This window comes from Ursus americanus, chromosome 23 (genome assembly GCF_024610735.1).
Source record: "Ursus americanus isolate L20-20 chromosome 23, mUrsAme1.1.p, whole genome shotgun sequence".
NCBI classification, from domain to species: domain Eukaryota; kingdom Metazoa; phylum Chordata; class Mammalia; order Carnivora; family Ursidae; genus Ursus; species Ursus americanus.
The window spans coordinates 13,612,370-13,634,179 of record NC_142149.1 but is presented as its reverse complement, the minus strand read 5'-3'; the positions used below and the strand labels follow the sequence as shown (position 1 = coordinate 13,634,179).

Genomic DNA, 21,810 nt, shown 5'->3' with positions numbered 1-21,810 from the left:
CACCACGAGCAGCACTGAGTTTACTTAAAATTTATTTATTTTTTTAAAGATTTTATTTATTTATTTATTTGACAGAGAGCGGAGAGGGGACACAAGTTGGGGGGAGGGAGAGGGACAAGCAGGCTTCCTGCTGAGCAGGGAGCCCAACTCAGAGCTCGATCCCAGATTGGGACCTAAGCCAAAGGCAGACGCTTAATGACTGAGCCATCCAGTCTCCCCTACCTAAAAGGTTACAAAAATTTTTTAATTAGCAAAAAGGGCAGGAGCCACCAAGCACGCAGCACAATGAATGAAAAAAAGAGCCACATCAAAGGATATGGTGTCACTGCCAAACTTTACAATACTGGAGACCATAAAAAGAGCCTAAATGCTTTAGAAAAGAAAAAAAAACTGAAGGAAGTAATCAGAATGGTCCTAAACTTCTCAAGTGCAACACTAGATGCTAGAACACAATAAAGCCAATCTTTACATAGTTATGATCATATAACCAATCCCCCAACATTTATCCAAAAATCATGCTATAACGAGAGGATAAGGAAAAAGTAAGAGTAATTATGATAGGGCTAACTCTTCATCTACCATTAACAAAGTCAAAAGAGAAATGTCTAAAACTGATAAACCAAATATAAGCATATTATTTAAAAATACTGTGGTAAATGCCAAGGGGAGAAAAAAAAAAACCATAAGAACTGCAAGCCACTGCCTCTAGAGAGGTCTCGGGCAGAAAGAGGTATATCAGGGGCGCCTGGGTGGCTCAGTCGTTAAGCGTCTACCTTCGGCTCAGGGCATGATCCCAGCGATCTGGGATCAAGCCCCGCATCAGGTTCCTTCGCTGGTAGCCTGCTTCTTCCTCTCCCACTCCCCCTGCTTGTGTTCCCTCTCTCGCTGGCTGTGTCTCTCTGTGTCAAATAAATTAATAAAATCTTAAAAAAAAAAAAGAGGTATATCAGGGAAGTGCTTTTGTTCACTATGAGCCTTTAATACAATTTTAATTTGTTACCTATGTTCATGTACTACCTTGATAAAGACAATGATAGGTGAAAATTTTGCTATATATCAAGCAAAACCAATTTGTTTAATATAATCCTAGTTGAACCTTTAAAAAAAAAGATTTATTTATTTGAGAGAGACAGCACACACACACGCCAAGTGGGGAGAGGGAGACAGAATCCCCAAGCAGACTCCCCAGTGAGCACAGAGCCAGATGTGGGGCTCGATCCCAGGACCCTGAGATCATGACCTGAGCCGAAACCAAGAGCCAGACGCTCAACCAACTGAGCTGCCCAGGCACCCCTAGTTGTACCTTTTTAAAAATCCATAGGTAAAAACATGTTATAGGAAATGGTATAAAAACATCGCCAGGAGTTATCTTTGGTTGGTGAGATTACAGATTTCCATTTTCATCTTTGTATTATGAGTATTTTCCCCAAAGAGTAAATCTGCACTATTTTTATAATTTTTCATCACGGTTCTTAAAAACAACTTGAAAACAGATGAGCTTTCCAGGGAAGGAGGGAGACAGGGAGAGGGCCATGTACAGGTAGGTTTGAAAACCTGGAATACTAGTGTTCAACAGGGAAAGAAAGACAGCACGAACTACCAAGCGTTAGAAGTGTCATGAGTGCTTTCTCTGCTCTAATTTACCACTGTGAATAACTGAAGTAAATATATTATTTACCATAGCTCTGGAATGAGTTAGATGGTAGCTAAACTAAATTTTTTAAATGGGTAAGTTAAATATTTAATATTTCTTTTAAAGTGGGAAAATAAAACTCTGTTTTAATGCATATTTTTACTTAAATGTGGTCCTCAAAATATGTTTATATTTTATAAGTCAAATGACTTTTTTTTTTTTTTTTTGAAGAAGGCTCCATGCCCAGCATGGAACCCAATGTGGGGTTTGAACTCATGACTCCGAGATCAAGACCTGAGTTGAGAACAAGAGCAGAACGCTTAACCAACTGAGCCACGCAGGCGCCCCTAGATGACATTTTCTCACTATACTTGAAGTAAGGTCCCTGTATCTTCATACATTCTCCATCTTCAGGGGAGATTCCCCTGGGAATCCTGGGATCAAGAGTCCTGGGATCAAGTCCTACATCGAGGGGCACGTGGGTGGCTCAGTCGTTAAGCATCTGCCTTCAGCTCAGGGCGTGATCCCAGGTCCTTGGGATCGAGCCCCGCATCGGGCTCCCTCCTCCACTGGGAGCCTGCTTCTTCCTCTCCCACTACACCTGCTTGTGTTCCCTCTCTCGCTGGCTGTCTCTCTCTCTCTGTCAAATAAATAAAATTTACAAAAAAAAAAAAAAAAAAAAAGTCCAGCATCAGGCTCCTTGCTCAGCGGGAAGCCTGCTTCTTCCTTTCCCTCTGCCCACCACTCCCCCTGCTTGTGCTCTCCCTCTCTCTCTCAAATAAATTAAAAAAAAAAAAATCATCATCATCTCCATCTTCAGTTCAAGAGCAAATCAACAGATAGTAACAGCTAATAGTTGTTAAATCTTTACCACATGCCAGGTACTGTTCTAAGCATTTCATGTATATTAACCATTTAACCCTCATGACACCTTGAATTGAGTGCTAAGATATCTCCAGTTTACAAATGTGGGGCTCGATCCCAGGACCCCAGGATCATGACTTGAGCCAAAGGCAGATGATTAACTGACTGAGCCACCCAGGCGGCCCAAGAACTGTTTTAAAACTATTGTAAAAAAGTCTAAATAAAATGATTTTATTAAAAATGTATTGGGGTGGAGGGAACCCACTGTATTTGTGGGGCACCTGGCCGGCTCAGTCAGAAAAGCATGTGACTCTTGGTCTCAGGGTTGTGAGTTCAAGCTCCACACTAGGTGTGGAGATTATTTAAATAACTTTAAAAACAATAATAATAAAATAAAACTGTACTTGTAATGATCCAGCAATTCTACTCCTAGGATATACCCATGAGAAATGAAAACATATTGTCCAGACCAAAACCCATACACAAATGTTGACAGCAGCATTATTCATAATAGCCAAAAAATGGAAACAGTTCAAATATCCATCAACCGATGAATGGGTAAACAAAATGTGGTATATCCATAGAATGGAATATTACTCAAACATAGTACTGATATATGTGCTACAACATGCATGAGCCTTGAAAACATTATGCTAAGTGAAAGAAACCACATATTGTATCATTCCACTTACATGAAATGTCCAGAAGAGACAAACCAACAGATAATGAAAGTAGTGGTTGCCAATGAATGGCAAAAGGGGAGGGAGAGAACAGGGAGTGACCTATGGGTATGGGTTTTGGGGGGAGGGGAGCATGATTAAAAAATGATCTGAAATTAGGGAGTAGTAATGGTTGCACAATTCTGTGAATATATCAAAAACCACTGAATTATACACTTCACAAAAGGGTGAATTTTATAGTATGTATATTTCAATTAAGCTATTTTTTTTAAAGATTTATTTATTTGACAGAGACAGAACAGGCAGAGGGAGCTGCAGGCAAAGCGAGAGGGAGAAGCAGGTACCCCGCTGAGCAGTGAGCCCAATATGGGCCTAAATCCCAGGACCCTGAGCTGAAGTCAGATGCTTTATCGACTGAGCCACCCAGACCCCCCACAATAATGCTATTTTTAAAATGGAATTATTAAATATTGCTTGAGAATTATTTAGCTATTTATTTATTTTTTAAGTAGGCTCAATGCCCAGGGTGGAGCCCAACATGGAGCTTGAACTCAGGACCCTGAGATCAAGACCTGAGCTGAGATTGAGAGTCACACTTAACCGACAGAGCCACCCAGGTGCCACTCGGCACTTCAGATGTCCAATAAATGTGCTATTACTTTTACTATTTTTAAAAATTATTCAGCAGTCAAAACGTAATATTTGAGTAATATAAATATCTAGAAAAATGTAAAATAACCTGATATATACCAATAGACAAAACATAATTACATTTAGTTATATGCATTTTCATTCTTTCCGTATGATTTGACTTTCCATCCTTTTTTTTTTTTTTTTAAGCAGGCTCCACACCCAGCATGGAGCCCAACGCGGGGCTTGTACTCATAGCCCTGAGATCAAGATCTGCGCTGAAATTAAGAGTTGGACCCTTAATGAAGTGAGCCACCGCATTTTACTTTCCATCTGTCAAAGTGCATTGTGCAGGAGCCCCTGGCTAGCTCAGCTGGTGGTGCAACTCTTGATCACAGCTTGTGAGTTTGAGTCCCATGCTGGGTATAGAGATTACTCAAAAAAATAAAATCTTGAAGTGCATTTTGCAAGTTTAAGTTTGTTTTGTTTTAAGCAATCTTCTGCCTCCTGAGGCTCATCATTTTAAAGAACTGAAAGCATGAAAAAATTAGAACGAGGGTCAGTGCTAAACTAGCGCTCAATGATGAAGCTGAGGCTGTAAGAGCTATGCAGGCACTCAGGGGCGCCTGGGGGGCTCAGTCGGTGAAGCGTCTGCCTTTGGCTCAGGTCACGATCCCAGTGTCCAGGGACTGAGCCCTGTGTCGGAATCCCTTGCTCAGTGGGGAGTCTGCTTCTTCCTCTTCCCCTGCCGTTCCCCCTGCTTATGTGCACACGCTTTCTCTCTCTCTCTCTCTAATAAATAAAATCTTTAAAAAAAAAGCGGTATTCAAAGAGAAAAAAGACCAAGGAGAGCAACAGTATTCTGGGAAGACTTCTGGAAAGATGCCTCCTGGGAAGTGGAATTCGAGTTTAGCTAAGGACCAAGAAGGGAGGAATCTATTCAATGCAAAGAAGGCATCTGCTAGGATTGGCTCCTGTCCATGTCACCCAGATTATCATAGTCCCTCACCACAACCACCACCTTCTCATCCCCTACACGCCCCCTCCAAGGATCTGCAGTCACAGGGAGGACACAGGGTACTGAGGTGGAAAGGAGAATCTAACACAAGAAATCAGAGTTCCTGGCCTCAACATCACCAGTGCTGCTGTGCAAACACATTTCAATACACAGCTCCATTCCCAAATATACACCAGAAAAGATGAACACGAACTGTACACAAGACTACTCACTACTGCATAACTCAGACGCATCTCTTTACCACTCACAGATCATGTTGCCCAACTTTTTAGTAACTCTTCGGGGCCCTCACTTTCTTTCTTCCCATTCTTATATTTAATCTCTTCAGATACAGATACCTGAAAACAGATCTCACTCATTTCCCTTATAATCCTGAATTCCTAATGGGTATGGGTTTTGGGGGGGTGCTACCATTCCTACGGAGGCGTATGTGATGCATTCTTCTCTCCATCTACATAAACTTCTGATGTTGTCGAGGTCTGGGGAACCTGAAGTGCCTCCTTTTCTTTTTTTTTTAAGATTTTATTTAATTATTTGACAGAGAGAGAGAGAGAGAGAGAGAGAGCGGGCACAAGCAGGGGGAACAGCAGAGGGAGAGAGAGAAGCAGGTTCCCCGCCGAGCAGGGAGCCCGATGCGAGGCTGGATCCCACGACCCTGGGATCATGACCTGAGCCGAAGGCAGACGCTTAAGCGTCTGAGCCACCCAGGTGCCCCCTGAAGTACCTCCTGAATTGATTTGCCATTCGGCGCTTCAAAACCCATCCAGATACCCACTAGCTATCTCATCTTCTTCCAATCCATCCTGCAGAACAGAAGCTATGCTAAACTTGCTAACATCCCACTGAAATCATATTCCACTTGTTCCCCAATCTTCTGATTGATCACCAATACCCACAAATGAAATTGATTTGAAATAGATGGGGGGGGGGCCTACAGAAATCACCTCCTCTAATAATCCTCTCAATTTGGGGGGAATGAGCTGGCTGCAACAGTGGCTTAACAGTATCTCCGTGATTTGATTTGGTTTTGTTTCATTCTCCTGCACGTTGCTGATGGAATACTGCATATCCCTTGGGTGTTGCAAGAGTAAAAAATAAAGAACACTGATCTAGCCCAATATTCAGCCTACAGATGAGAGGCAGAAAGTTATAGCCTGGTTCTCCAGATACTGCCCAACAACAGACCTTTATAGCTTATTTCTTATTCACACGCTCAGGCTCTTGCTAAACCAGGACACTTAAGACTGCCCACACCTTAAAATCGGTGCCTTAGGGGCACCTGGCTGGAGGCCAGGTTGGCGGGGCATTGGACTCTTGATCTCAGGGTTGTGGGTTCAAGCACCACACTAGGTGTAGAGATTACTTAAGAAGTAAAATCTTGGGGCGCCTGGGTAGCGCAGTCGTTAAAGCGTCTGCCTTCGGCTCAGGGCATGATCCCGGCGTACCGGGATCGAGTCCCACATCGGGCTCCTCTGCTGTGAGCCTGCTTCTTCCTCTCCCACTCCCCCTGCTGTGTTCCCTCTCTCGCTGGCTGTCTCTCTGTCACATAAATAAATAAAATCTTTAAAAAAAAAAAAAAAAAAAAAAAAAAAAAGAAGTAAAATCTTAAAAAAAAAAAAAAAAAACAACCAGTGCCTCGGTTCATGCTGCCCCCTCCCTTGATCTATCCATCCTCACCTTGCACATGCCCATCCAAGAAGCATATACCCACACCAACTCCCCCAAAGAGGGTACAAACTTCCCCTTCTCTAAATCCCTACTGCACTTTCACTTGTAGCAATCCGGAATTATACAAATACCAAAAAGACACTTGGTTCACACTGGTGGGAATAAGTACTGCCGAACTAGTAACAAATTCTGCTTCAGATACATCTACAGTTCATTCATGGCATCTATACCACTGCTCTCCTCTGTCATAATCCTTAGAGAACATAAATCACTAACTCTCCCGGGAAAACATCAGGGCTTTGGCTTTCTGAAGTCATCAAAGGTTCCAAATTCCAAAATTCAGCTAAGTATAATACCTCAGAAGTCCAACACACGTTAAATGCAAAAACTACCCAGTTTCAAGCATGGTTGATTTTTATTTAGCTAATGCTCGATTTCAAGATACTGTCAGAACACCAAACACCTATTCAAAACAGATTTTCTATGTGTTCTTTCTCAATGCGTTGACAATATATGTCACAAAACCAGGTGCCTGGGTGGCTCAGTCGATTAAGTGTCCAGCTCTTGGTTTCGGCTCAGGTCATGATCTCAGGGTCCTGGGATCCAGTCCCATGACTGGCTCGAAGCTCAGTGTGGAATCTGCTTGAGATTTTCTCCCTCTCCCTCTGCCTCTGCCCCTTCCCCAGTTCATATATGCGCATGCACTCTCTCCCTCAAATAAATAAATAAAATCTAAAAATTATGTCATAAAGGGGCACCTGGGTGTCTCAGTCAGTTAAGCGCCTGCCTTCAGCTCAGGTCATGATCTCAGGGTCCTGGGATCAAGCCCTAGTCAGGCTCTCTGCTCAGCAGGAGTGTGCTGCTCCCTCTCCCTCTCAAATAAATAAATAAAATCTTTTAAAAAAATACATCGTTAAACCTATAGGGTGAAATAACTCTATATTAAACAAAAATAAATAAAAGCCTTTTTCAGCCAAATGCTTTTAGCTGAAGCAAAACCAGATGATTTCAATTTTGAATTAATAAACTGTCATTTCTATTGTATTATTTGTCATGTGAATATCTTACACACCCATTTAAAATTTTTCTCCATAAAAGGAAAACATTTAATCTCCAATGAAAATACTTTTTAAAATCTATGATTTTTAGGGGTGCCTGGCTGGCTCAGTTGGAGAAGCGTGTGACTCTTGATCTCGGGGTCATGAGGTTGAGCCCCACAATGGGTGTAAAGATTACTAAAAAAATAAACTTTAAAAAAAAACCTATGATTTTAGAAAAGTAAGCTCAAAGAATCAACCAACATCTCTGCATCATCAACAGTCCATATTACCTGCAAACCTGACTCAACAGACGACTAGACTAAGGAATAATTTCTTACGGTAGGAATTTAATGCTAGTACTTAAAGCCAACAGTAGTACTGCCTACAAAAATTAATCGAATTGTTCTAAATTCCCAGTAAAGTATAATCCCTTTTTAGCCTTGACGGTACAGGATTCAAATCCACCAATCATATCTTTTTCTGTGCTCCTGGGATATCAGTCCCAGACGTTTTTTTCTCCCGAAGCATTCACACATATACACATGTACCTGACAGCCTTCTCCCTAGCCTTTATTGTCTGGAAATACAAACAATAAAACCAATGAAACTGGTGCTTAGCCTCAACAACTCACTGTCATGCACTGTTACTCATTCTAGCCAAGTGGACATATTCTCAAAGTTAACACAAAATGCACGATCCCTTTCACCATAATCTTGAGGAATAATGTGTTTCAAAAAGTAAAGCATCCAACAAGTTAACACCACATCCAATAAAGAAAGGAGAATGCCTGGCAAGTAATACGAAAGAGAAGCTTCAAACACACTAGCTCTGCTACTAAAACAGTCGCTGGTCAAACTATCAAAATCTAATTACATCAATTTTTAGTTTCCCAAATCCAAAATATTTAGGAGCTAGGGCACCCACTGCAGAATTATCAAAACTTCATCTATTACAAGCTCTCACCTAACAATCATTTATCCAACTAATCTTTGATGAGCAGCTGCTACGTGCAAGACACTGTACCAGGAACTGCAGGAGATATAAGATTAACATAAAGATATATAATCCTTAATTTCATATAAAGATAGGACAAGTATACACAAGGTATCTACAATTTCATTAATAAAAACAAAATGTCATGGAAGTACATAAATACACAAATATTTTTTTAAAAGAAGGAAACCTAAACACAAATTGTAATGTAACTCAGCAAATACACAGCTAACAATCCTAAGTATTATTTGCTAGTCCCTCAAAGAGGTTAAAGTTAGCTGAACTGCCCTGCCAAAATGCCTCAGCTCTGTCTAGCCCGAAAAAACTTCTCTGATAGTGTAATTCAGTCTCTATGGGTCTTTCAATTCTGGTTAGAAAGAACCACATATGATTTCTTAAGGTAAAAACTATTACTATAAAAGATATTAAGTTGGCTCAGAAATGAAAAGTGGCGTACAGTTAGTTCCTTCTACACACAAGACATAAATACTTGACACTTGATTCATTCCCTTCACTCTCCTGCCAGCATCCCCTCCTCCCCGACCCGGCGAAGGCAGGCAGATATTGTCAGGCAAAAGAAAATTACCTTTTGCATTTGCTGTTAGGACAACCTAAATGAGTCTTCATCTGGCTTAATACTCACACTCCCCCATAAGTAGTTAAGCATTTATAAAAAACGGAAACATCTAAATTTAACCCCTTATACTACCCTCGTCTCTATTAAAAACAAGTGACACACCTTAATTACTTTTTTAAGATCCTATTTCCTCATAAACTTCACTTTGTAAATGCTCTTAAAACTGGAATCTAATTTAGTTAATCCAGATTAACAAAAATATAAAGGAAAAATCCTGTAGGTTATTGCTACAAGTTACTTCAACCCACCCCCCCCAATTTAGTAATCTGCAACTACGTATTTAATACAAAGCAGCAATTGTGTGTTTAAAAAAAAAAAAGGCATCTCAGCACCAGCCTAGAGAAACTTTCTGTGAGAAAATAGGAGAAAAATCACTCTGGAGAAATTCATTACAGATCCAGAGAAGACTTTTATCCTTAGAAACAGAATCAAGAAAAAAAGTCATTTTGTAATAAATCCCCATGTACTTCTGTCGTGTGACTAAGAAGTTGGTCCAAAAGTTCACCTTCAGCAATTATGTCTGCATGATCAACTATACATCTTCTGCAACAGGTGACACGAAACTGCATTTCTCAGGCGAAGCAAAGGGATCCAACTAGTTAAGATGCACGTTGCTGCAGTTTCTTACTTTCTTTTTTTTTTTTTTTTTTTTTTGGATTTTACCAAAATGATTTGGAATCGAATGAATTGCCAAATTTGTTTTGGTTTTGTTTGATTTTCTACTTTGCTTTTTAATCAGCCATTTACCAGCAACTGTTGCACGAGCCCATTAGCACTCAAGAATAAAAACAAACACACAGGACCAGATAAGGCTCCCCTACTAACCCAACTGATCCATTTCCTTAACACAATTTTAAAACCACACTGCTAGGGGTGTGAAGAGAAGGATGTTTTTGCGTGTGTTTGTGTGCCACAATCTGTCTAAATCCTCAATTCCCTTTTAAGGAACATATATATAATAAAAATCTAAAAGAAACCACATTAGAAATGCAAAGAGGTTTGCAAAACAAGAGGCTTCTTTCATTCCAAAAACCAAACCAAAACAAGGGGCGAAAAATGAATGCAATGGATATGTGTGTGCCAAAGTTTCAATCCTGCCCGGTGGAGACACTGCACTGGCACAAATTTTGAAGAGGAAAAAGAGGGGGTTGGGGGGAGAGAAAGAGAGAGCGAGTGTGTGGCCTGCAAACTGCAACAATGCAATCTCCATTTTGAACAATGCGCCTCTTTCCTCTTGTAAATCTAGTTTTTTGCCACTTGATGTGCCGTCGCGTTTCCCCTCTGTTTGGGGGGGAGGTGGGGGTGGGGGGAGACCAGAGAGGGAGTGAGCAAGGGGGGAGGGCAAAGGAGGTGGGGAAGGAGTCTGCAGCAACTGGGCTGGGTGGGTACCTGGAGTGCTGCTATAGGTGCTATGGCTCCTGAAGCTGCTTTCCGTGCAGTAACTGGCGTCGTCGTCGTCGTCTTCCATCTCCTCCGGATAATCGGAATCATCGTCGTCCTCCTCCATCTCATCCTCCTCGTCGTCCTCGGAATCTTGGGTCTCTTCGGCGTCGCCGTCCTCCTCCTCCTCCTCCTCCTCCTCGGAGACCATGTCCTCCTCCTCCTCCTCCTCCTCCTCGCTCTCGTGGTCATCGTACACCACTTTGTTGACGGCCCTCCGGGCCGGGGTGGTCCGGGCCAGGTGGCCGCCGCCGCCCCCGCCCCCCGTCCTGCCGCCCCCGCCTCCTCGCCCCCCCCGGCCCGGGGCGCTGGTGCTGGGGGGGGCCGGCGGCGGCGGCGGCGGCGGCGGCTTCCTCCGGCTACTGCTGCCCCCCCTGGGCGAGCTCAGCCGCGTCTTGGGCGCCACCTCAGCCTGGGCGGCGGCCCACCTACCCCGGCTGCTGCCGCGGTGCCGCGAGCGGAGCCCCCCGATGGGTCCGGACGTGGGCGGAGGCGGCGGCGGCGGCGGCGGGGCCGGGGTGCAGCGCTCCGCAGCGGGAGCCGCGGGCTGCTTGGGCGGCCTGCCCCGCCGGCCCCTCATGTCGGAGCCGAGGCGGGGGGAGAAGGGAAAGCGGAGGGGGGAGGGGCGGGCGGAGGGGTGGCGGTGGGGGGCGCCGGGGCCGGGTGGGGAGGCCCGCGGGGCCGGGCGGGAGGGGCCCGGCCGGCGGAAGCGGGTGGAGGGAGAAGGCTCAATCCGAATTGCTGGGGCCCCACTCCGGATCGCCTTCAGCCGCCATCTTGTTTCTTCCCTCTCGCTCGGTGACTGGGGGAACCGACAGCGGCCGCAGGCCCGGAGCGCGGTCACGTGAGCTGCGCCGCCGACGAGCCTGGGACGGAGCGAGGCCGCGCGGCGGCCGCTAGGGGGAGCGCGGGAGCGCCGGGTCGGGGGCGGGGAGCCCGGGGCGCCTCCGCGCGGCGCGGCTGGACCGCGGATGCAGGCGGCGCGGGGGAGAGGGGCGCTCTGCTCCCGCGGGCCACAGGCCTGAGGAGACAGCTGCTTCCGCGGAGCTTCCGCTGATCCCGGACTCGGCAGGTCATCCCTCCCGCGTCTCCTCTTCCCCGGCTCGAAGAGGAGGTCAGGAGCAGCCCCATACTGGTCCCCCGCCCGCCCCCTTGGGGGAAACTGATGCTGAAAGAGTCGGAGGATGTCGCGCAGGGGGACCGCCTGCACCAGCGCGGGAGGGAAATTAACTGGGGCCGGGGAGACGAGCTCCCAGAAATGTGAAACTCCGAAGGATTGGTTCTAGAGAGTCCTAAAATTGATCCCAATGACAACTGCTCAGGGGCTGTGCCAGGAACCACACCCTGGGCTGCCAGACCCCGAGGGAAAGTCACTCTGAGACTCACTGGATAAAATGCCCATCCGAAAAGCCTCAGAGAAAACCCAGAACGCACCTGCATTCCCATCCTCCTCCACCTTTCTCAGTGTCCCAGTTAGAAACTCTACCACCTCAGCAAGAACTTTCCCAGTTTCTCAGAAGCAGTAGGATGACTTCCTAAAATCTACTTCGAAATGTTGTTTGTGTTATCTTATGGGGAAATAATTTTAATTTCTTTACCTGACAAGTCACCAGGTCTCAGTTCAGCCCAGCGAAGGAATTATGATGATGAAATGTCAGGCACCGCCAGACCAAATCAGGTATTCCAACTCACAGGGGTCAAGGTCAGCTTGAGATTCGAGAAAAGTTTTATAAACATATTAATATTTATCGAATATGTGACAACTAAAAAGTGATTTAAAGAAAGACAGTAAGCAGGATTCTGTACACCGAGTGGCTTATTACAATCTAGTTAGAAGGATAGAACGCAAGTGAAATGAAAATGAAAATACAAGCATTAATTGCCAAGTAAACTCAGTATAATCTGATTGCATCAAGAGTGGCAAATGTACATGCCTTCAAGGACCATGTAAGTAAGGAAAGTAAATGAAGTGGGCAAGGTGAAGACTGACAAATGGAAGGGCCTGTGTTTTGCTTAGGGAGGGCAGACGTGGGAATATGGGTGTAAAATAGCCAGATCTTCAAATTCTTCAAGAGAAGGTGGAAATGTGCATTTCACATGAAATCTCTTGGTTTTTATATGGCAACCACGAGGATTTAAAAAAACAAACTAGGGGCGCCTGGGTGGCTCAGTTGTTGAGCATCTGCCTTCGGCTCAGGGCGTGATCCTGGTGTTCTGGGATGGAGCCCCACATCAGGCTCCTCTGCTAGGAGCCTGCTTCTTCCTCTCCCACTCCACCTGCTTGTGTTCTCTCTCTCTCTGGCCGTCTCTATCTCTGTCAAATGAATAAATAAAATCTTTAAAAATAATAATAAAAAAAATAAAAATAAAAAAACAAACTAAACTTCAGATCAGTCCAAATAAATGCAATTGAGTTACAGCCCAGAGTCTACAAGTTTGCAACCTGTATCCTGCACTACGTACAGGACAGTATTCTGGGGCACCTGTCTGGCTCAGTTGGTGGAGCAAGTGACTCCTGATCTCTGGGTTGTGAGTTCGACCCCATGTTGGATGTAGAGATTGCTTAAAAATAAAATCTTTACAGAAAAAAAAATCCTTTTTAAAAAATTTTTAAAAATCGGTTAAGTGTCTGCCTTCAGCTCAGGTCATGATCCCAGGGTCCTGGGATCGAGTCCGGCATTGGGCTCTCTCTGCTCAGCGGGGAGCCTACTTCTACCTCTCCTCTCTGCTCATGCTCTCTGTCGCTATCTCGGTCTTTCTCAAATAAATAAATAAAATCTTTTAAAAAAATAAAAGCACAGAGTTCTATATACCATGGGGAATACAAAGATACTGGTGACAGCCTCTAGAGTTTGCAAGCTAGTAGTGGAGGAAGACATTTTATAAAAAATAAAAATTAAAAAAAAAACCAATAGATGGCACGAAGAGAAGTGTGTGTGTGTGTTTGTATGTAAGCTCTATGCCCAATGTGGGGCTTGAACTCACAACCTTGAGATCAAGAGTCGCATGCTCTATCAACTGAGCCAGCCGGGCACCCGAGGGAGATATCTTTGTATTACTTGGAGTTTTTAGTTGCAAGCAACAGAAACTAACTGTGGCTCATTGAAACAGAAAAGGAACTCATGAGAAAGAAACAGACACCTCCAGAAATGCTGGGTCCGAGTATAAGTGGAATCCAAGCTCTTTAGCTGTTGTTTTCCAGCTGCTTCAGTAGCTGTCTTCCACGGGCCATTCCACTACAAAGCCAGCTGCTTCCAGTTGTTGGGGTCCACAGTAGGGCTAGTGAATCTAATAGGATAGCCAGTTTCTTCACTCCTTTCACTGTAAAGTTAGTTCCTTAGTCAGATGCTGTTATGGACCCAATGTTTGCATACCCACAAAATTCATATGTTGAAACCTTACCTCCCAATGTGATATCAGGAGATGGGGCCTTAGGTAATTAGGATTAGATGAGGTCATGAGGGTGAAGCTCTCAGGAATAGGATTAGTGCCCTTATAAAGTCATGAGAGAGCTTCCTTCCCGTTTCTGCTCCCCATCATGTGAGTACATAATGAGAAGTCAAAAAGTCTCCAACCCAGAAGAGGTCTCTCACCAGAACCTAACACGCTGGCATCCTGATCTCAGACTTCCACGTTCCAGAACTCTGAGAAATAAATTTCTGTTGTTTAAAAGCCACCCAGGCTATGGTAATTTGTTCTAACACCCCAAACTGACTAACACAGGTGCCATGATGTATGTATAAGATACTGTGATGGCAAGGGACGCCTGGATGGCTCAGTCGGTAAGCGTCTGACTTGGGCTCAGGTCATGATCTCGGGGTCCTGAGATTAAGTCCCATGTCAGGCTCTGTGCTCAGCATGGAGTCTGTGTCTCCTTCTGCCTCTGCCCCTCCCCACGCTCATCCTCTCTTTCTCTCTCAAATAAATAAACAAAATCTTAATGAAAAAAAAAAAAGAAGAAGATACTGTGGTGGCAAATAAGGTCTTCATTAAACCTATGTAGGAGGATGGTGATGGTAAAAGCATCACTGGTGGGAAAAACAAATCCAAATTCGGGAGCCTGGGTGGCTCAGACGGTTGGGAGTCTGCCTTCGGCTCAGGTTGCAATCTCCAGTTCCTGGGATCGAGTCCTGCGTTGACCTTCCAGCTCAGCGAGGAGTCTGCTTCTCGTTCTCCCTCTGCCTCTCCACCTGCTTGTGCACTCTCTCTCTCTCTCATGAATAAAATCTTAAAAAAAACAAAGCAAATCCAAATTCAGTATAAATCTCTTCCCAAAGAGATTGACTCACTGCATCCACCATGATAAAAAGAATCCATTATAATGATTCCTTCAAAAACGGTCACCCAGCAATAGCAATAGCCAGGTCAGCCTCTCCTTGGAGAAGCCCACGCTGAGCTTATGATCCCAATAAACTGGCACTGGCTTGACTAGGGAAGGAGCTTGAGCTACATCCACAAGGTAGGTCTTCTTGTCCCATAACTTAGAGCTTCTTTTGCAGAGGGGGCATTTTGGTAAGTATTCATATAGGACACAAATAGTCCCACTTTCTCGTTCTGCTCTGAGAGGTTCATCTATGTCCTCTCTCCCAAATCTTGTCACCAACCTAAGTCCCTGACCACTTGGCCCATGAACTGGTAATAGAGTCTTTTTCAAGGCAAAGAGAACCGTAAGAATACAACTCAAAACCTCTACCCACTGGGAGACTTCCTTTTGCCATTGTCCTTTCAAGAACATTTGCAAGTGCAACTATAACAGCCCCTCCCTGCTGATGCCATTTGTAAACCAAGCTCAAATGTCCTCCTTAGTCACCTGGTCATGCGAGCTTTCCATGAGGCTGTGGCTGTGAATTGAGGGAGGGATGGTAGTAAAACGTGAGGAAACATACTGCGAGTCACATGGTTGTGTCTTCTCCGAGAAATGCTCAGGCCTGCTCTTATATAGTCCACGTCCTCTTGAGGCACAGGGCACTACCGGGCACTTTATGGCCAAGTGGGACAGATACTCAGTTAATAAGCCACATAGGTCACGTGGTCACTGGTACTCCATGGCCAGGCTGTCGATCTTGACAGGGCCCAGGAGAAATTTCAGAACAGTTTCTAAAAAGGAGAATAGTTGTTAGCCAAAGAGAGCAAAGCTTTCCTCCAGAACCATAAACACAACAGAGGGATGCTCTTTTGGCCACAGGCTCTGTACAGCATCCCAGCACATGGCTGTGCAGAGAGCACCGGCAAATCCCCTGGGTCATGGGGACCACTGAGCAGAAATCCTTGCACTGTAGCCGGCCCCTGCTAAAGAACCTACTCCCACTCTGTGCTGTTGCTTAATGTTAGCAAGCTTTCGGGTCATTTGGAAAATGCGTGAAAGCAGCATATATACAAATGTGGTATATATTTGCATATATGTAGTCTTGTAAATCTGAGAGAGCTGCCAAGTATCCGGCACTGTTGGAAGAAAGCACCACACCCCACAGTCAAACTTCTCACATCCATTATATGTTAGATGGCTACTGCCATTCACCCTTCTAAAGACTTGCCTTTAATTCCAGGTGACACATATCTTGAATTATTTTGCCACGAGTTGCTGTGGGGTTTTTAAATCTCAAACCTCAATATTAGACGCGTGTTCTCCACCATCCACCTCAAAAGACTATACAGGCACAGACCACCCTCACCCCATTTCCCTGCGAGTCTACAGCCTACAACCAGCCTGGTTCTGGTTTCTTATCAGTTGGGTTATTGGTTGTAAGCAACAGAAACCAGCACTGCCTGCTCTAAGCTCACGGAATCTTTGCGAGCGCCCAAGAACCAGCTTCTGATTCCTCAGCCAGGAAGTGCTACAAAATTAGGCTCCTAATCCGGTGAAGACAGCATGGCTGTCGCTGCCTGGCACGAGGCCCGGCTTGTCCTGATAATGCACCAACACGAGGCGCTGGGCCCTGCTCCACAGCCCCGCTAGCTTCCAGCTCCAAGGCTGGGGTGTCTGTGCCTGAGCGCAGAGTCTAGTCACCGGGGAGGCCAGGATGGCAGCACCTGGGTTTCACTCCCGTCATGTGGAGGGTTCCTCCAACCTGGGAGGGGACAGAGGTGGAGTGAGAGATGACACACAGAGAAAGAAGTCAACATGAGTTGACTTGGACTGGAGTGACTCAGAGAGTGACGGATCACAGACCCGCAGTTAAGACTCAGAAAGTCAGCATAGGAGCTGGTTTAGGAAGGAAGTGATTAGCTCTGTGACCTTAGCTCTCTCAACCCTGATGCAGCCCCAGGTTCCTCACAAATTAGTGGAGGGGGCTGGGTAGATCTGTACTTTCCAACACATTAAAATTAGAGCATCTAATGGAAACTAGAAGACAGGGGCGCGTGGTGGGCTCAGTTGATAAAGTGTCCAGCTCTTGATTTCGGCTCAGGTCATGATCTCAAAGTCGTGAGAGCCAGCCATGTTGGGCTCCTTGCTGGGTGTGGAACTTGCTTAGGATTCTCTCTCTCCCTCTGCCCCTCCCCTCACCACTCACGTGCATGCTCACACTCTCTCTCTCTCTAAAAAAAAGAAAGTAAGAAAGAAAGAAAGAAAGAAAGAAAGAAAGAAAGAAAGAAGAAAAAAAAGACTTTCCAGACTCTAAGACTGAAAAAAAAATTACCATGATTAAAAAAAAAAAAAAAAAAGAGGGGCGCCTGGGTGGCTCAGTCAGTTAAGCATCTGCCTTCAGCTCAGGTCATGATCCCGGGGTCCTAAGATCAAACCCCTCATTGGGCTCCCTGCTCAGCAGGGAGCCTGCTTCTCCTTCTCCCTCTGCCTGCTACCCTGAGGAAACTGTTTGTGATTTCTCTCTGTCAATAAATAAATAAAATCTTTTAAATAAATAAAATTTTTATTTTATTTATCTTTTTAAAAGAAATTTATTTATTTATTGAGAGAGATAGTAAAAGATAGAGCATAAGTAGGGGGAGAGAAAGAAGCAGACTTCCCGCTGAGCAAGGAGCCTGACGTGGGGCTCGATCCCAGGACCCTGGGATCATGACCTCAGCCAAAGGCAGCCACTTAACCTACTGAGCCACACAGTGCCCCAGCTTTTCTTTATTAAATGAGAAACTTGAACTCGAATCCTGGTACCTAACTTTATATTCTCAGCTTTGTGTTTTAAATAGCTCATGCAATTCCTGATCCAGACTCTTTAGCAGTGATCTCTTTAAATGACAAGAAACTCTGTGCAGCAGTAGGTGATAAAAAAAAAAAAAAATTGAAAGAACTTTTATAACCACTGGAACATTTACAACAGTAGAAATTATATTTAAGTTATATTTAAAGCTCTTTCTTTTCTTTCATTGACAAATGTGCTTATAAAATTTCTTGTGGATTTTAGATCCAAACATTTTCATAGCTAGTAATTCAAAATAATGATGAGGTTCTAATTTGCAGAACACACAGGCATTTTGAGAATGGTCACCTCACAGCCTGGACATTACGTGTGGCACACCGGTCACAGACAAATTTTCTGACATAAAAGTATGCAAAGGCAGCGTTTCTGAGCGGCGTGCACCAGAACCTCCAGCCCCCCCCCCCCCCCGCCCCGTCCAAACGCGCACGCGCACACACGCACTCACTCATAGCTCCCGCTCCACTGCATTGCTCCTCATGATCCTCGCGCACCTGGGACACAGACCCCGCCAGCATCTTTACGCAGGCAGTGACGTGCCCTGCATCTGACTGCCAATGGTGGCCTTTTGCTCACTATCAGACCCCACTGTCTTAGGGCCATCAGAGGATGAGGCCATAGTGGACAGAGGTAAAAGGTCCAGAGGCCCCAGCCTCGCTGGGGGCTGCGAGGATGACCATCTGTACCTGCCCAGATCTCATTCGCTGTGTGCTGGTGTGTGTCATAGCTCCCTGGTTTGGCAGGTCTGGATTAGGTCATCCCTAGGGTTCCTTCCACACTAATGTTGACAATTGTGATCCTGCCATGTTTCATCTTAGGCAGGCTGAATTTGGCTTATTGGTGGGGAAACAAAGCAAAAATGTCCAGGAGACCGTTTGAAATGGGGACTGAAGCTCTGCAGAAATGGATGCTAGAGGAGCAATTTGAAAACCAGCCTCTTTGAGATGAAAATGGCGGCCATGTGGATAAATGAAACAATCATGGAAGAGGGGCACCTGAGTGGCGCAGTCGGTTGAGCGGTCTGCTCTTGGTTTTGGCTCAAGTTATGATCTCAGGGTCCTGGAATCGAGCCCTGAGTCAGGCTCCACACTCAGCGTGACGTTTGCTTCAGGATTCTCGCTCTCCCTGTGCCCCTCCCCCTGCTCACTTGTGCGCGAGCACTCTCTCTCTCTCTCTCTCTCTCAAATAAATAAATGAACCTGAAAAAAAAAAAAACTGTCATGGAAGAGAGTGCAGAGAGAAAAGTGTACCTCATACAGAACTTAGGGAATCACTTACATTTCAGGAACTGGAGAGAAGTCCAGAGAAAGATCAGACAGTAGTAACACTGGCTCTGGGGTAAGACACAGTCAAATGGAAACCAACAGCTGATTGTGGAAACTGTGCCCCAAAGCTGCAAACCTCAAATCCTACTTTTCCTCCTATCTCTTTAGCCACTCTTCTCATTTCTTTTGTGGACATGTGTTCCCCTACTTATTGGCTCAGATGTCATGATTTTCAAGCTTTTGTCCTACTTACAAAGCTCCTAGATCCTCCAGTCACTCCATGGTTTGAGCTGCCCTCATGAGTTCCTGTTCCCCAGACCAGCATCTCTTGTCCAGACCCGCGCTCTGATCACTTGTTTCCCAAGCAACCTTTCGATTTGTTGTCTCACTTCCCTGGAACCAAGGATAAAAGCCCCCTGAATTCAAGCCTGAATATTTGGCTCGCCCCATCCTCTGTGCAATCCACCAGTCTTTATTTTACGAGGAACACAGCCTGGCTCCAGCTGAGAAAACAAACCCCATTTGGGGACCTAAAGACTTTGCAAATTTCGGAGTCCCCTACACAGTGAGATAAGGTGGCCAATTTATCCCAGTTCGCTAAGGACTTTCCCAGTGTGGGCACTAAAAGGCTGGCATCCCAGGAAATGTCTCAACTCCAGGCAAACCAGATGGTTGGTCACCCTATAGGGAGGTGTCTTTTGTGAGGTTGGCAAGAGCAAACACCTGGAAAAAGAGTAGCTATGCCTATCAAGTACCTACATTTTGAATATTGGGGTGGTGGGACGAGGAGCAAATACATTCTAGCTACTCCCTAGGGCCCCTAGGGCCTTTGCAGAGGTCTGCAGTAGCAGGTGGGGGCACTGAGGCGGAGAAATTTGAGTACAAGGTGAATGTAGCCTCATTTAAACCCACAGGCTGGAGAGGCCCAGGGACTTTGGGGATGTATTTACATAGCCAAGATGACACCATATACACCATTTTGTCCAGTGCATTGCATCTACGACTGTACAATACATTCTCACAATTTAATGGTTTCAGAATGTTCCATCAAGAGGTTTTTGCTTGCTTCAAAATTTTTCCTGTTATAAACAACAACTTTTTCCTATTCACAACTTTGTACTAAAAGCTTTTTTTTTTTTTTAAAGATTTTATTTATTTATTTGAGAGAGAGAGAAAGAGCACGAGCAGGGAGGGGGCAGAGGGAGAGGGGCAGAGAGAAGCAGAATCCCCCCTGGGCAGGAAGCCCAATGCGGGGGTCGATCTCAGGACTCGGGGATCATGACCTGAGCCAAAGGCAGACGCTTAACGGACTGATCCACCCAGGCGCCCCCGTGCTAAAAGCGTTTTTTCCCTGTATTTAAACTGTTTATCAGGGCGGCTGGCTGGCTCAGTTGGTAGAACATGCAACTCTTGATCTTGGGATCATGAATTTGAGCCCCGCATTGGGGGTAGAGTTACTCAAAAAACAAATTAAAATTGTTTATCGACAGTAATTTAAATGTATCATTGATTAAGTATATACATTATGAAATGTTATCTCATTTAATCCTCACAGCACTGCTCTGGACTAGGTATTATTTCCCCTAGGTAGAAACGAGATCCCAGGGGTTACAGAATTTGCCAAGGTCACATAGCTAGTGCGTGGAGCCAGGATTTGAAACCAACACACCATATATAGTTTAAATGTGTTGATGGTGAATTTTTATTTGTTCAGAGCCTCATCGTCTCTTGCCTACATTTGCTCTACTGAGCCTCCTCGAGCCTTACATATGCATCTCTTTATTTTATTATTATTATTTTTTTTTTTTTGAGAGAGAGCATGACTGGGAGGGTGGGGGAAGGGGACAGAAGGAGAGGAAGAGAGAGAATCTTAAGCAGGCTCCGTGCTCAGCACGGAGTCCGATGCAGGGCTGGATCTCCTGACCCTGAGATCATCAACCGTCAGATGCTTAACTGACTGAGCCCCCCAGGCGCCCTGCATCTCCTTATTTTCGATTACGTGTTGTGCAAGTGATCATGTGTGCCTCTCTTTTGCATTTTTCCCACTGTGTTGTATTTGCTTGTTCACACATCTGTTCAGCCTGCAAGTGGAGAAAGCCCCTTGAGGGTAGAACTGCTCCTCATTCATTCCCTTCCAGCAGATCCAGCATGATGGAGACTCAAGAGAGATTGTTGTTGAGTGTGCAAAAAGAGACATCGATTGATCGCTTGAGAGTGAAGGGAAGGACTATTTCAGGGTTGAAGGGACTGGAACAGCTTGATGCGTGAGGGCTGACAGTCTTGTATGTGCTCAGAGAAGGTGGTATCATTGGGGGAAAGGACTTGACCCAGGCAGACAAGCTATCCTGGCCTGTGGGAATGGGGGAAGCAAACATAGGGGGCTGGGAATGTCCTTGGGGTGCCTTCACTTACTCAGTAACTATCTATTAAGCACCTACTATATGCAGGTAGTACATACAATGCTACTTCGGATAGGGTGAGGAGGGAGGGCTTCTGTGAAAAGATGACATTCTAACTCAAATCTGAACATAGAAACCATCTATGTGAAAATCTGGGGAAGAACATTCTGGACATAGTGGACCCAGCATATTTGGGAGACAATAAGAAGACTAAGTGTATTGGGGCAACTCTGTGGTTCTGGGCAGGTTTCTTTTCTTTTCTTTTTTTTTTTTAAAGATTTTATTTATTTATTTGACAGAGATAGAGACAGCCAGCGAGAGAGGGAACACAAGCAGGAGGAGTGGGAGAGGAAGAAGCAGGCTCATAGCAGAGGAGCCTGATGTGGGG

The 21,810-nt window shown here is 45.1% G+C and overlaps 1 protein-coding gene and 1 long non-coding RNA gene across 15 annotated transcripts in view; both read right to left on the bottom strand.

Annotated features, from left to right (window-relative positions):
- BPTF (bromodomain PHD finger transcription factor) overlaps positions 1–11,423 on the bottom strand; it is a 142,559-nt gene extending 131,136 nt beyond the window's left edge. For all 14 annotated transcript variants that reach the window (XM_045814374.2, XM_045814378.2, XM_045814384.2 and 11 more), the window contains exon 1: positions 10,554–11,423. In XM_045814374.2, coding sequence (XP_045670330.2) covers positions 10,554–11,184 — 631 coding nt within the window. In that variant the 5' untranslated portion in view covers positions 11,185–11,423. The remainder of the gene's footprint in view (positions 1–10,553) is intronic.
- Positions 11,424–13,389: 1,966 nt separating this feature from the next.
- LOC148107931 (uncharacterized) lies at positions 13,390–20,232 on the bottom strand. Its single transcript, XR_015721260.1, has 3 exons — positions 19,277–20,232; positions 15,415–15,701; positions 13,390–14,831 (listed from the first exon to the last, which is right to left on the bottom strand). It is a non-coding gene; the product is annotated as an uncharacterized LOC148107931 (long non-coding RNA).
- Between the last annotated feature and the right edge of the window lie 1,578 nt (positions 20,233–21,810).